The sequence below is a fragment of the Periplaneta americana genome, chromosome 10 (assembly GCF_040183065.1).
Source record: "Periplaneta americana isolate PAMFEO1 chromosome 10, P.americana_PAMFEO1_priV1, whole genome shotgun sequence".
Lineage (NCBI taxonomy): Eukaryota > Metazoa > Arthropoda > Insecta > Blattodea > Blattidae > Periplaneta > Periplaneta americana.
In genome coordinates this window covers 121,760,110-121,774,947 of record NC_091126.1, presented here as the reverse complement: position 1 = coordinate 121,774,947, position 14,838 = coordinate 121,760,110, and the positions used below count along the sequence as shown (strand labels likewise).

Genomic DNA, 14,838 nt, shown 5'->3' with positions numbered 1-14,838 from the left:
ACTGAACTTTTTTTCATTCAACAGTTCCATAAAACTTACTTCTTCATTATCTTCAAATCTATTTTTCATTTGAACAATCAATGAATCTAAAATTTCATGTGAGAGAATACGCAGTTTGGTGACATCTTCTGTCTTATACTCAACACTGTCATTTAATAGTTTTGCTGGCTTACAACAGTGAAGGACTGTAGCTTCATTTCTCAGGTCCTTTTTATAGGGATATTAAAGAGTGTTGTGTTTTGCAATTGACCAACCAATATTATCGAGTTAGAGAACAATATTCGCCAAGCCATTACTGATATTCGAGCTGACATATCTCGTTAAGTATTATCCTAGATCATATATATAACAGATAATTCATCACTATGTTAAAATCGGCAGCACTTTGAAGAGAACAACCGCCAGGATTGCCACCCGTCCACCATAAACGAACACGAGATGGCAGTACAGTCGCTAATGCAATTCAAATGGGAATTATGACGTGACTCCTTATGTAACTAGATGGCAGCATAGTAAACCTGACAAATGTTGTTAACCTCAAAGTCTGTAAGGCCGACCTATCTGGGTATATATGATCTAGGGTATTATCTAAAAAAATTGCATTGTGTTCAGCTGTGCTCAGGAGTGCCTCCCACAGATGGTGGACATTTGACCGATTTTCTCTTCCATACACGACATTTAAGATGAACTATTATGTGCCATAATTTTCAAAGATCTGTAGATTTATTTGAGCTATAATAAATATTTTGATGTTCATCACTGTTCTGAGAATCATTTAAAATCCGGAACATTCCTGTCGCCCAACCTTATGTGAGACATTTCTTTCCCTGTCAGAGCCAAGAAAACCAAAAGTTTCCCAACATAAAGATGAGGATGTCGTCTGTTGCAGGAATATGTTCTGCGAGTGGACCCAGTATCAAATTTGGGTTTAAGTGCAGAGTCAATATGGAGCTACCACATAGGAGAAGTGGTGCGATACAAGGACAGTCAAGTGCCTGAGCTGCTGCCTTATGGGTATCTCGTTGGTGATTCTCAGAACAGTATTCATGTCTGCCTCAAGGGTGCTCTCCACAGCGGTAGTGTGGATGCCCTTGCCTTTGAGACTCTCATTCCAAAGTCAATTGTACAAAGGTACTTCAACAAACAATTTCTCAAAATAATGAAATTGTGCTTGCACCATTACCATACTTTCTCTGTTTGTTATATGAAGATACACGAAAATAGTTCACGTGTATATATTTAGTAAAACATTTATTTTATGCCTTTAGGATTAACTAAAATTGTAAAATTTTATACTTCATTAACATAACATTATAATAAAATTGTGTAATATTTTTCAACAATTTTAACTTCAATATAAAGCACCAAGAAAGATATGAGATTGGGAAAGATAATTCATGATGGTGCTGTTTTTCCTGGAAGAAAGTAACATATTTGTCACTTATTACTACGTGCTATGTTATAAACATTCGAAATAGAAGTGCTTTCCGAAATTCTTAAACACTTGGCTAAAATTATTACCCTTTTTTTTTGAGCTCCATACTTGGGACAAAGGGGTTATGTGCATATTTAGTTGGATACATAAGATTTTGTATGTTACAGTATGAACATCTTCAGTTTCAGTTTTTCTTAATTCAAACAAATAATTCTTTCTCTTTAAAATGACGGACATTAGATTCTTTAGGATCTCCATCACGGTGTTTATAAAAAGATGGACATTTTCATTTCTCAGGTATGTGTCTCTCCTGAGTGAGCACAGAAGGATCATTCTTTGTGGTCCAAGTGGAACTGGCAAGTCTTACCTTGCCAACAAACTGGCTGAATTTCTCGTGCTTCGTGATGGAAAGGAGTCCACAGCAGAATCAATAGCCACATTCAAGTAAGTGACCATACTGTTTTAACAGTGCTGTGATGAAATAGTAGCATAGAGACTATTAAGACAGATACACAACTCGTACATTACAGTGTCTTTCAATTTTAATTTTGGTACAACTTTTGTAAAAATGTCTGTGACTGACACAGCCATGTTAATTTATAATTTCATAAAATGTTATAGCATTATTTCAATTATATTCCGTCAGTTACAGTAATAGATGAATATTTTAATGAAAGAGTAAGAACCCACATAAGCAATGTCTGTGGTCTATGATTTAAAACTTTCATGGCTTTTGAGATGGTAAGAGATTTTTAGGTTTTTGCACCATGTCACAGATGCAGATACATCCGATGTTTCATAGCTATGTATCCACTTCATCACCATGAAGACAAGGAAAGAGGAACCTGTCTGTTGGATTCGATACCAAGAGTTGTGCTTCAGGACTGGAACTACGAGAACATCAGACATTTTGCAGCTAAGTGCTGACTCCATCATCAGGAGATAGTCAAGTCCTAGTAACAGGTCGAGGGATAGGTTCTCCTTTTCTTGCTGTCTTGCAGATGGAGCTTATACATAGCTCCAAAATGTTGGATGTTTTCTGCATCATAGTGCAAAGATCGAAAAAATGTCGCATAATGTGTGTGATTTTGATAAGTCTGTCTCTTCCTTTGCACGAAAGATATATACGTCTTCTTAAAAAAAGAAAGTGTTTCAATATTTCTGTGGCATCTCTCAAATACTCAGAAATGAAAACAAACATATGTGAATATTAAAAAGTCAACAAACATATCTCATTTAAAGTGTTGTAATGAATCATTCAGTTGTGTTCTTTCCTCCCCTTCCTTCCTTCCTTCCCTCTCCCGTCATCTTCACAAACTGACTACGAATTTTAGCTGATAATCTCGAGGCTGGTTTCAAAGTAAAGTGATTAATTTTTAATTGAGCTGCTGTGGATATTAGGGGTGAACTTACAAAGAATCTCGAAACTTGTGTTTTGAAAGTTCACCCCTAATATTCTCAATGTCTCAGAAGATGAAGATAGAATACCACTGTAGTAATGACTGTATAGTACTCGTACTAGCAGTTGTCTGTCTGAGAGAAACTCCAATGTCAAGTCGTGTACTTTGGTGTGATGGAGGAAAGAATGCTCTGCAGTATCAGTACTGTAGATTGAAGTAGTGTATGGTTGAGGAAGAGGGAACGTATTTTAATGAAACAGATTTTTCTAAGGAGCATCCTTCTTAGTAGAACAATAAAATGGAGATTAGACAGCGGTAAACTGAAGTTAATTCATATTGAAATGTCTACAGTGTGGACCATAAGAGCAGCAAAGAGCTACGTCAGTACCTTGCCAATGTAGCAGAGCAGTGTGAAAACAACGCATCTGACCTTCCTTCTGTGATCATTCTGGACAACCTCCATCATGCGGCTTCTCTTGGAGAAGTGTTCAATGGCTTCCTGAATGCAAAATATTCCAAGTGCCCTTACATTATAGGAACCATGAACCAAGCTACATGCTCCACCACCAACTTGCAGTTGCACCATAATTTCAGGTAGGTGGTAAGAAACTTGCTACAAATTCCAGCTGAGTATTTTGATTATCCCTTAGTACGTTAAGAATTTAGCTCTAAATTGTTGACATTTTGTCTCCCAGGTTCAATAAAGAGTATGTCTTAATGATAGGTGGACAAAATAAAAATAAAGTACATATGGCGAGCGAGCACAATGATGTGGTGACAGGTAGTAATCATCATGCTTTTCTTCTTTTACGTACAGAAAAACATTCCAGTGGTGATTTTGAGAAGGCTGATTCGGTCATAAGAGAGTCACTCTGGAAGTTGGCCGAGGAGAATTATATTGAACTTACACTTTTTCAGTGTGAAAACGAAATGTTGTACATGGATTATTTAAACAAAGACCAACATCAAATTGACGTTATTGTGGAAAGAGGAGATCTTTTGAAGGATACAGGGATAGGATATTCGAGATTCCGTCTATCCAAAGAAATCTTGTGGTGGTTAGTGAATGAAATGAATGAAAGATTGGAATTTCCTACTAATCTAAATAATACTGTCTCACTTATGAATAAAGTTATAACAACATGAAGATTGGATGCGATAGGGACTTAACATTGTGATTGGTGATATTTCTGACCATCATACTACAGCACTATGCATTATTCTTCCTACGTCGAAATTTATTGCGTCTTTCTCCACATGTTATATTTCATTTCCTTCAAGGACAGAACAACGATCTGTAATGAATGGATTGCATCAAATAGATTAATTTCCGGGTGTTGTGAGAACGATAGGCTGTACTCACATCAGAATTCATTCTCGCAGAGGAGACCCTGCAGAACACTACCGCAACAGAAAATCATATTTTTCTATCAACTGCCAAAACATTAGTGACCATAACTTATGTTATTAATAAGATATGGTTTAACAGTAAAAAAATATATTAGGGTGAAGCTAGAAGTTGGATACACCGCAATTTATCCGAATATATTGAGAATTAGCCAAAATATTTGGGTAAAGCAAGAAGATTATACTAAAATACAGTTTTAGCTGGATAATTTGCAATTTATCCAACTCCCCTTGGATAAAACATTTAAAGAGATTAAAAAATTATTTTGATAGTCTCAGAACTCAGAAAATATTTTATTAAATCAGATAAATGCTGTTATAAGCCGAGATTAAGTTTATAAAAGATTCAAATTGCATTAATTTACACAGAAAAAAACAGAATCAAAGTAAAGTAATTAATCACAAAACGGTACACAATGGCATATTAACTAATTTATAATAAGAATCAAGTAAATAAATTAAACATAATAACAATATATACTGACAAGTAAATTCACAAATGTTCAGAAATTAAATAGGAAGCAAAGTAAAGTAAATAGACACAACAACTGTGTGCAAATTACAAATTAAGTAAACTAAGAAAATTAAATAACTGTTAGACCAGTTATTTTTTAAATATAATTGAAAAAATCTATAATGAAATATAAGCACAAGATCTGGTAAAATAAGTGTACTACTTAACTTTAGGAACTGCAAATTATTATTTGTTTAAGCAAGATAAACTGGAATGACATTTAGAGTTGCAGAGTGCTCCTGCAGCTCGACACTTGCATTGTTTTGTTTCACATTTCAGTTTTTATAACCCTGCCCCCTTGCAATTATCTGAGCATTCGCTAATTGACGTATTTTTTTTCTTCAATTGAAACACTAGTCAGTTCAATCAATTTTTTATGACAAAGCAAAAAACTGATTCCTTGAAAAAAGTTCTTTCGCAGTGCCATTTTGATTTCCTAATTGTAGAACCTTTTATCATTTATTTCAATAACCACCATCAGAATATTTCTTAAATCACCTCTACCTCTGTCAACATCAGGAATTTGAACACAAACTATTTTGCCAATATTTGCAGAGGGGAATTTAGAATTTGATATTGATTTCATTTTCTTTACTTGATTTTCAAGGCTTTTTTTTGGCTGCACGTCTGTTTGAGTAATTCTTTCTCTTTTCTACATAAATCACAAATATCTTTTCCATCACGTGTTTCCTTGCAGAGCCGACACTGATCTTTATCACCATCATCTAAAATTTTCCTGCAGTCCACATCTGTGGAGTAACGGTTAGCATGTCTGGCCGCGAAACCAGGTGGCCCGGGTTCGATTCCCGTTCAGGGCAAGTTACCTGGTTGAGGTTTTTTCCGGGGTTTTCCCTCAACTCAATACGAGCAAATGCTGGGTAACTTTCGGTGCTGGACCCCGGACTCATTTCACCAGCATTATCACCTTCATCTCATTCAGACGCTAAATAACCTGAGATGTTGATACAGCGTCGTAAAATAACCTACTAAAAAAAAATTTCCTTCAAATTATTTCCCAGGTCAGTTGTCAGACCTTCAGACTGCTGTTTACTGTTTTCATCAGTCATCCAGGTTGCAAGTATATTTTGAATGTCTTGGCACTACACTGCCTTCTGATTGACTATGGTGTGGTTTACCGTGGACTATTCAAACCTGCCCATATTGTACGTAATCTTCAACCACACAGTTTGCAAATTCTCTGACATTGTCCGATTGCAAAATAGATGGAGAACCAAACATACAGAAGATGTCTAGAAGGTTCTTGGCCGCTTCTTCAGCTCGTTTTGTCTGTAAAGGACGGATCTGAACAAATTTAGTCAGGTGGTCCTGATAGACCATAATAAATTTGAATGGACCGTCGGGATTTGTCTGCATATTAATTAAATCCATTTGACCATGGTTGTTCATTTCTGAAAATCCCACAGGTCTAACAACAGAGTCTTTCTTGATTGAGTTCAGTTTCTTTTGACAGGATATACAAAGTTTTAAAAACATTATAGCGAGCAATGAGCAATGAGTTTCTCCAGCAGAAAACACATCAAACCTCTTTAGGCGCCTGTAGTCCAGAGATGTCTTAGAAGAGACTGTTTTTGCATTTTTAACTGATTCTAGAAACTCGATATATGTTTCACTACTCATATAAACAGTATTACAATCCTGTGATGATGCTAAATTATTGAAACTCTTATTAAAACGATCTCTGAAAACAGAACGCGTTTCATTGCCAACCTTTTTAACATCTACTACAGCTGTTTCAAGTTTCAACCCTAGCACATGCTCAAAATCTTAGAAAGAGGTTACCACTTGCATTATCCAAACATATATGGTTAGTTCGCGATTTACCTGAGTAGAAGTCGAATTGAGAGTTTCTTTAAAAGAATTTTCTGCTTTATCCATAATTGATGAGTAATACTGACATTTACCCAGGTGAAATGCGAATTATATATTTCGTGCTTTACCTGTAACATACAGGCCTTACATCAATACAAATATTATTATTGTAATAACGTGTAATTATAATTTCGAACTGTACAGATTATATAATGAGCTGGACATTGTTAAATTCATAAAAATAAGAAGATTGGATTGGGCCGGGCATGTTGTGAGAATGCAAGATGACAGAGTTGCGAAGAGAGTTTTAAAATTTTTTCCGATGGAAAGAAGGAAGGTTGGGAGACCGAGATTGAGATGGGAAGACTGTGTGATGGATGACATCAAGACTTTGGGTGTTAGAAATTGGAGGAGTTTGGCATTGGATAGGGAGGAATTGCGAAAACTTCTGAAGAAGGCCAGGGCCCATGAAGGGCTGTCGTGCCATTGATGATGATGATGATGATGATGATGATGATGATGATGATGAATAACATGTAATTATATTCAATGTAATAAAAGTGCTGTAGCATATTATGTGAATTTTCAAATATAAGAAATATAACCTACCTGGTGTGATATTAAATTCTGTATCTAACTTCAACCATATATCTTGTTTTTCTTTTAGAGAACATCCGTCGGTCTCCTTGTTTCAAGAATATTGGCGTAAGAGCAAACTAGCTCTAAGAAAAAAAACTGTTTTATGGTCTGTAAAATTGGGTTCTCTTTTTGTTCTCGATACTCTTTTATTTATCTATAGCATTATTAACAAATTAATCAAACAGAGCAGTCTAATAAAATCGAAGCATATAACAATTGGGTACGATCTGTTTGTATCTTTGCTCTCCTCTGGATGCTTTCCTTTGTAAAAATGACATGTGATCTTAGAGTTAACCCAGGTGAAGAAGACAGTCAGTAGATCGAGTTTCTGTGACCAAGGAACATTATTGATGCACTGCAATCGTATTTTGACCGCAGTTTTCATTTTATCGTGTTCCCATGACCCCTTGATCATTACGTTTTTTGATCAAGATCGGTGCACTTGGCCATTGAACTTTTTCACCACCAAGAGTCGTGCCACCAATTGCTTCTGAGTCTATACATACCAGGCAGAACCTCAATCAGAGATGATAATAAAATCGGTAAATGTTAAATACAGGAAACTCTTGATTACCATGTGTGGATTATTGGTTTGCAGGTTATCTGCACAATTGAAGTTCATTTTACTTTATTTTTATCACGAAATTTCGAATATATGTGATCTGAGCTTGGAATTTTGGTGTGAGTCTCAAAATGACCTTGATATAAAAATTGTTTGTCTATAATAAGCCACCTCTTTCCGATTTCTTTTCTGACGCAAATCTGATTGTAACATGTTTATAATGCTTATATGTACATTTCTCAACTGACAGCTGGACGAAACGATTTATTGATTGATTGAAACAATATCAGTGTAATTAAAATTCCATTGCCCCACATAATTCATAACAGTATCAAAATACTTCAAAGGTTACTGTTAAAAGTGATAATTGAATATGTTAAATGTTTGACATTAAATTTTTAAACATAGTATTGTATGCCAGTATATAAAACGGTTTGTTCTGTAGTAAAAATCAAAAATCGTATTATCCATTTTCTCAGTTATCTGTACGCATTTGTCTGGTGATTAGCCTTGATAAGCAAGAGATATTGTATGTTACAAATGCATATCAGAATTACTAGCATTAAGAGTCTTATTTGGAATTCTTACAAATATGGAATTTGAACATGAAACATGTGCATGAATAATAATATTAAACTATAGTTACAGATATAAATGAATTCTGACTAGTGTGAAAGTCATCTAGTCGTGTATTTGTGTTGGCCATACCTGCAATACTTCCATGTATGTCTGCTACATTTAAAAAAATAGAACCTTCTGAGTTTGTTAGTGATTCCTCATAATAAAAATTAACACAAAAAAAAAAAAAAGGAGTTCTGCAATAAACTTTTAGATTGCATTTGTGGTTTATCTCCACTCACAGGTGTAAAATTCAGAAGTGTTCGAAATATATAAATCTGCAATTTATTGCAGGTGGGTATTATGTGCAAACCACATGGAGCCTGTGAAGGGTTTTCTCGGTCGGTTCCTGCGACGACGCTTATTGGAAGCGGAAGTTCAGGAAGGTGTACGCAACAATGACCTCAACCGCATCTTTGACTGGATTCCCAAAGTGTGGCAGCATCTCAACAAGTTCCTCGAAACTCACAGTTCATCAGATGTCACTATTGGTGAGTCACTTTCTATTCAAGAAGATTTTAAGTAAATGCTTTATCTTAATTTTCGCGCAGTTTTCATTTTTTTTTTTTTTTTTTTTTTTTTTTTTTTTTTTTTTTTTTTTTTTTTTTTTTTTTTGCGTAAACGCCTTGTTTGATAAATTGTGTTCACACGGGATTTACTATCAGTAAGTACATACTTTTGGCATAACCTCTGATAAATTCTGCTTCAAAAATCTTGCATAGTTATACCTTTATCAATTTTTTTACAACACTGCAAATTCATCCTCAAAATAGACATTAATCCTTAAATTCACTAAATATTCTATAGGATACAACAGGTTAATAGGCTATATGCTATAATTTTAATAGAACAATGGAAAAAAAATTAGTAGGAAAATTAAAATTTCACAATACTATGATATTGTAGGACATATAAAATATGGACATTGCGATAGTTGTTTTCTTTACAGTTCGACACGGTTTAATAAACTAGTGTGAGAAATGAAGTTTTGCCAATTTAAGGGTTAAAATCCGAGTGCAGGGTATTTAAATAGGAGTCTATTGGGTTAACTGTTTGGTTTTATTGAGACCTACTTACAAAATACCATATATATTAAAAATGGGGACATTGAGTTATAACTGATACTACTATTCTTTAAGAACTGAAGAATCTGTTATGATTTGTTGAAGTCATAAAGTGCAGAATGAAGGTTATTTATGTTGGCATTTTGTCCCCATGCAGCATGTAGAGGCTGAGACTAATAGAATTTGTCAGACAGAAATTGGAGAATGACAATGGACACATGTTGGAAGGGGTTCTTTAATAAGTAAGGAGTGAATGAGTCCACCACTGTGGAGTAATGGTTACTGTAACTGGCCATGAAACAAGCGGGCCCAGGTTCAAATCCTAATTGGGACAAGTTATCTGGTTGGAGTTTTTTGGGGTTTTCCCTCAACCAATTGAAGCAGAATTTCTGGATAACTTTTGGTGTTAGACCACGGACTCATTTCGCCATAATTAATTCACATATCATCATCATCATCATCATCATCATCCATACATTAGTCTGGGTAAGTTCATGGTGCAGCATGCTGTACTTATACAAGATCTCGGCTGTTAGACTACCCAGTCATTCACAGAATGGATTCGGCAACCTATGGCCTGCAGCCCACAGTGTATTTCTATCTGGCCCACTGGCGAAAGGCAAAAGTACATAAATAAAATTCAATAATAAATTTGAAAACAGTTGAATGAGGAAAACTTTTTCTATTTCCCTCTGCAAGAGTATTCCACAAGGAGGAAGTACCACAGTTCCGCACAAAAGATTCTGTGAAATGTTAGAGTTGTTGTAGAAGAAATTTCATGCACGATTTTAGGATTTTTATGCATATTCTAAGGATATTCGCCTATTTCAGAACCCTTTCTCCATTGAAATAGAGACAGTATCTGAAATGTACCAACCTGAACTCATTGACATGCAGAGTAATGACGAACTGAAAGAAATATTTGTTTCAAATACCAGGGTACAATTTTACGAATGTCTCTCAGTTACAGAGCTTCCTAACACAAAATAACTTGCAGCTAAAAGGTTGACAGTTTTCGGAAACACTTATGTATGTGAGCATATGTTTTCAAGGATGAAATATGTAAAATCAAAATTTCGCTCAAGAAAAACTGATGATCATTTGCATCACTGTTTATGTATATGTCATCAACATCGAAACACATATATTGTTTTGAGACTTTGAATTTATGAGTCTACCAAAGTTACAAAGGCTAATATACATAATTTAGTTGCTATTTTGTTTAGTTATATTATTTCTTCAATTTTTTAGTATGTAATAAATTAATGAAGAGGGTAATTTTTGTGTGTGTGTGTGCGTGCGTGCGTGCGCGTGCGCACCCCTATGTATGTCCAACTTTTCATTAATTTATTACACATAATGACATTACATGAGAGGATCAAATTAGAATGAAACAGTAGTACAGTCATTAAGATTACTTAAAATTCAATGTAAGCACCAGCGTCCTCAGGTTGCGGATAGAGGAGACGGCCTCCAGATATGGAGGGTAGCTGCGAATATATTGAATAAGCAGTCGTGGACAGCCGATAAGGGGTGGTCCTCCAGCTTGGGGGTTGGGCGAAGGGCTAACAACCCATCACCGTAAAAAACAGCTTGTTACGAATTCCTACAGTAAGCCTCGGAATAGGACTGATTCTCTGGCACGACCACAGCAAAGGAATAAGGTTTTGAGATTTGGCACTTGGAACGTAACTAGTCTTTATAGAACAGGAGGGATAACATTAGTAGCAAAAGAACTGGCTAGATATAGAATAGACTTTGTGGGAGTACAAGAGGTTAGGTTAGATGGGAATGGTATATCACAAATAGGAGATTACTTGTTGTATTATGGGGAAGGAAACAATAATCACCAATTAGGAACAGGATTCTTTGTACATAAAAGAATAAAATCAGCAGTAAAAAAGGTCGAATTTATCAGTGACAGGTTATCATATTTAGTACTTAAGGGTAGATGGTGCGACATCATAGTTATAAATGCTCATGCCCCTACAGAAGAGAAAGACGACTATATAAAAGATAGCTTCTATGAGGAATTGGAACATACTTTTGATCAGTTCCCTAGATATCACATGAAAATTTTATTGGGGGATTTCAACGCTAAAGTAGGACGGGAGGATATTTTTAGACCAACTATTGGAAAAGAGAGCCTACACGCAATTAGTAGTGACAATGGAGTTAGATTAGTCAACTTTGCCACATCGAAAAATTTAATTGTCAAAAGTACAACATTCCCCCATAAGGATATACATAAATATACTTGGACTTCTCCAGATGGATTGACAGTTCAGGATAACAGGCAGGGTTTGGAATTGAACGGGCTACATCAGCTTCTTGTCTATGCAGATGACGTGAATATGTTAGGAGAAAATACACAAACGGTTAGGGAAAACACGGAAATTTTACTTGAAGCAAGTAAAGCGATCGGTTTGGAAGTAAATCCCGAAAAGACAAAGTATATGATTATGTCTCGTGACGGGAATATTGTACGAAATGGAAATATAAATATTGGAGATTTATCCTTCGAAGAGGTGGAAAAATTCAAATATCTTGGAGCAACAGTAACAAATATAAATGACACTCGGGAGGAAATTAAACGCAGAATAAATATGGGAAATGCGTGTTATTATTCGGTTGAGAAGCTCTTATCATCCAGTCTGCTGTCCAAAAATCTGAAAGTTAGAATTTATAAAACAGTTATATTACCAGTTCTTCTATATGGCTGTGAAACTTGGACTCTCACTCTGAGAGAGGAACATAGGTTAAGGGTGTTTGAGAATAAGGTGCTTAGGAAAATATTTGGGGCTAAGCGGGATGAAGTTACAGGAGAATGGAGAAAGTTACACAACACAGAACTGCACGCATTGTATTCTTCACCTGATATAATTAGGAACTTGAAATCCAGACGTTTGAGATGGGCAGGGCATGTAGCACGTATGGGCGAATTCAGAAATGCATATAGAGTGTTAGTTGGGAGACCGGAGGGAAAAAGACCTTTAAGGAGGCCGAGACGTAGATGGGAGGATAATATTAAAATGGATTTGAGGGAGGTGGGGTATGATGATAGAGACTGGCTTAATCTTGCACAGGATAGGGACCGATGGCGGGCTTATGTGAGGGCGGCAATGAACCTTCGGGTTCCTTAAAAGCCATTTGTAAGTAAGCACCAGCATTTGCTGCACATTTTTCCAGACGTGCTGAACGTTCTGTACTGCCCTCACAAACATATCATTTGGCACTCGACCACCACTCCTCTCGAATTACTTCTTCTAAAGTAATCACATTCTCAGGTTTCCTGGTACGCACCTTTTCTGTAAGGTATTCTCACAGAAAAAAGTCCAACAGTATTAAATATGGGCTTCTTGCAGGCCACTCAACATTCCCACGGTGATGACCCATCCAGGAAACGCATTGGTAAGCTATTCCCGTGTTATCAATGCAAAATGGGGTGATGCACCATCATACATGATGAACACATCAGCATCATCCCACCTCTATTCAAGCAGAAATTCGGGTACAGTCATACACAGACAGTCTTGTCACCATGATTACTGCTTCAAGATTTATTTCTTCATACAAAAACATTTTCCAGTAAATTTTCTGATTACATACACATGTTTCGGGAAATGCACTGAGAATAAAATTTAATTAAAGCTCTATTTGTGCTTCAAATGGTATGGAACACAGTACATTTTAGCAGGGAATCAGTCACTCAACTCGACTGTTTGTTACTACAGTGCAATAAAAAGTTGGATATAAATATGGGTCACTCTCTATATCCTCTGATTGAGGTTCTGGCTGATATGTACATCTTTATCAGGCAGTACATCTCACTTGACAATATGTGTCAGAGGAAGAATAATTGTTTGTATGCATCTGAAGTCTGATTAGTGTAATATGTAGCTAGTCAGCGATGTATGCAATGGAGGGGAAAAGGAACTGGCCACCCTACCCCATTATTTCCTGGCCTAGTTGCCTCATAAGCTATGCCTTCTTGGTATCACTTGTGAGTTTCAGACCTGTCTTCGGACAGTTGACTAAACAAGAATAAATATATATCTGTGTGTGTGCGTGCTTGCGTGTGAATAAGATTTATCATTCATTTAACTTTAAATCATGTCCGGCCCAAGTCTCCTTCACTTCTTATCATTGTGGCCCACTCTCACAAAAAGGTTGTCCGACCCCTATTGTAGGCTATTGCGTCCATGTAGAAAAAAAAAATTATAAAGGCTTTACACTTCAGGCAGAGCATTTAGAATAGAAAGTGTGGTAACTCGGCAAGGGTCTATTGGGACTTGTAAACCCCCTGGTGTCGCCACAGCAACTGAGCGAAACATTGACGTGACACTCTTTTTAAGACAGCAGTTTTCCTCTTCATACTGTGGACAGAGCAGGTAGAACTCGTTCTGCTATGGAATTAAGGAGGTATTTCTTGTGGTGTTCGGGTGAGTTTTATTGTGCCGTTTACAGTATGTGAGCGAGTAGTAATATGCCTAATTGTTTTGTTCTTTGTGTAAATCCGGTTATATAATCTGTAAGGAAGTAAAACGTTTCTTTCTTCCACCCAGAGGCTAGGCTATTTTTCAGAAGTGGTGTTGAGCAATTTCACGAAGACAGAAAACTTATGCTCGTTCTTATACCTGTGATATCCATTTCCTGTGGTTTTGATTGTAAGAGCCAATCAATTTTTTATTGACGGTAAGGAGATAGAATTTCCATGGAAGAACTGGCAATTAAAACCGGATGCCATACCACATATTTTCCCGAACTTACCTTGATACCTTAAAAAATTAAAAGAAGAGAAAATCTTCAACCAAGAGTACATCAATCCTTTCCCATAACAATGTATCCTTAACAAATACCATCTGGCTATGACCAGTTCCATCAACACCAAATAACCCAGTAGTTGATACAGCATCGTTAAATAACCAAGTAAAAAAAAATTGGATGTGACACCCGAAAATCAGAAGAACATCTTAGCTTATATTATAATAGTGTGACAGCCCGTCAAGACTCGATCACGCGTCCCACAGAGGGCAGGGTGTGCGTGGAAGGTTCGGGTGACGTGGAAAAGGGAGCTGCAGCCACGCAAACTAGAGGGACACTACGAGAGGGGAAGAGGGCCGGCGGCAGCGCGAGGTGAAGGGGAGGAGTGGCAGCGTGACAGATTATTCTGGAATTGTCCAGTAACGGAAACGTCGGGAAGGCCCGCGAAGCATTGCCTAGCAAATAAAAAGGAAGCCAGCCTCCGAGAGCAGAGCAGACTTGGACGGTAAGCGAGTTAGTCTTGTGTAGCAGTGAAGCCAGCTTCGAGACCAGAGCGCGACTTGAGTTGTGTCCGTAACTGTGGAGCCTGAAGCCCGGAGTTCGAG

General features: G+C 36.6%; 1 protein-coding gene across 7 annotated transcripts in view; it reads left to right on the top strand.

The window, feature by feature from the left end:
* The window catches only part of sick (sickie), a 461,315-nt gene that overhangs the window by 418,820 nt on the left and 27,657 nt on the right, over window positions 1-14,838 (top strand). For 6 of the 7 annotated variants that reach the window (XM_069838099.1, XM_069838098.1, XM_069838100.1 and 3 more), the window contains 4 exons: window positions 890-1,131; window positions 1,733-1,879; window positions 3,187-3,429; window positions 8,700-8,896. In XM_069838099.1, coding sequence (XP_069694200.1) covers window positions 890-1,131; window positions 1,733-1,879; window positions 3,187-3,429; window positions 8,700-8,896 — 829 coding nt within the window. The other variant, XM_069838103.1, reaches the window with a different exon arrangement.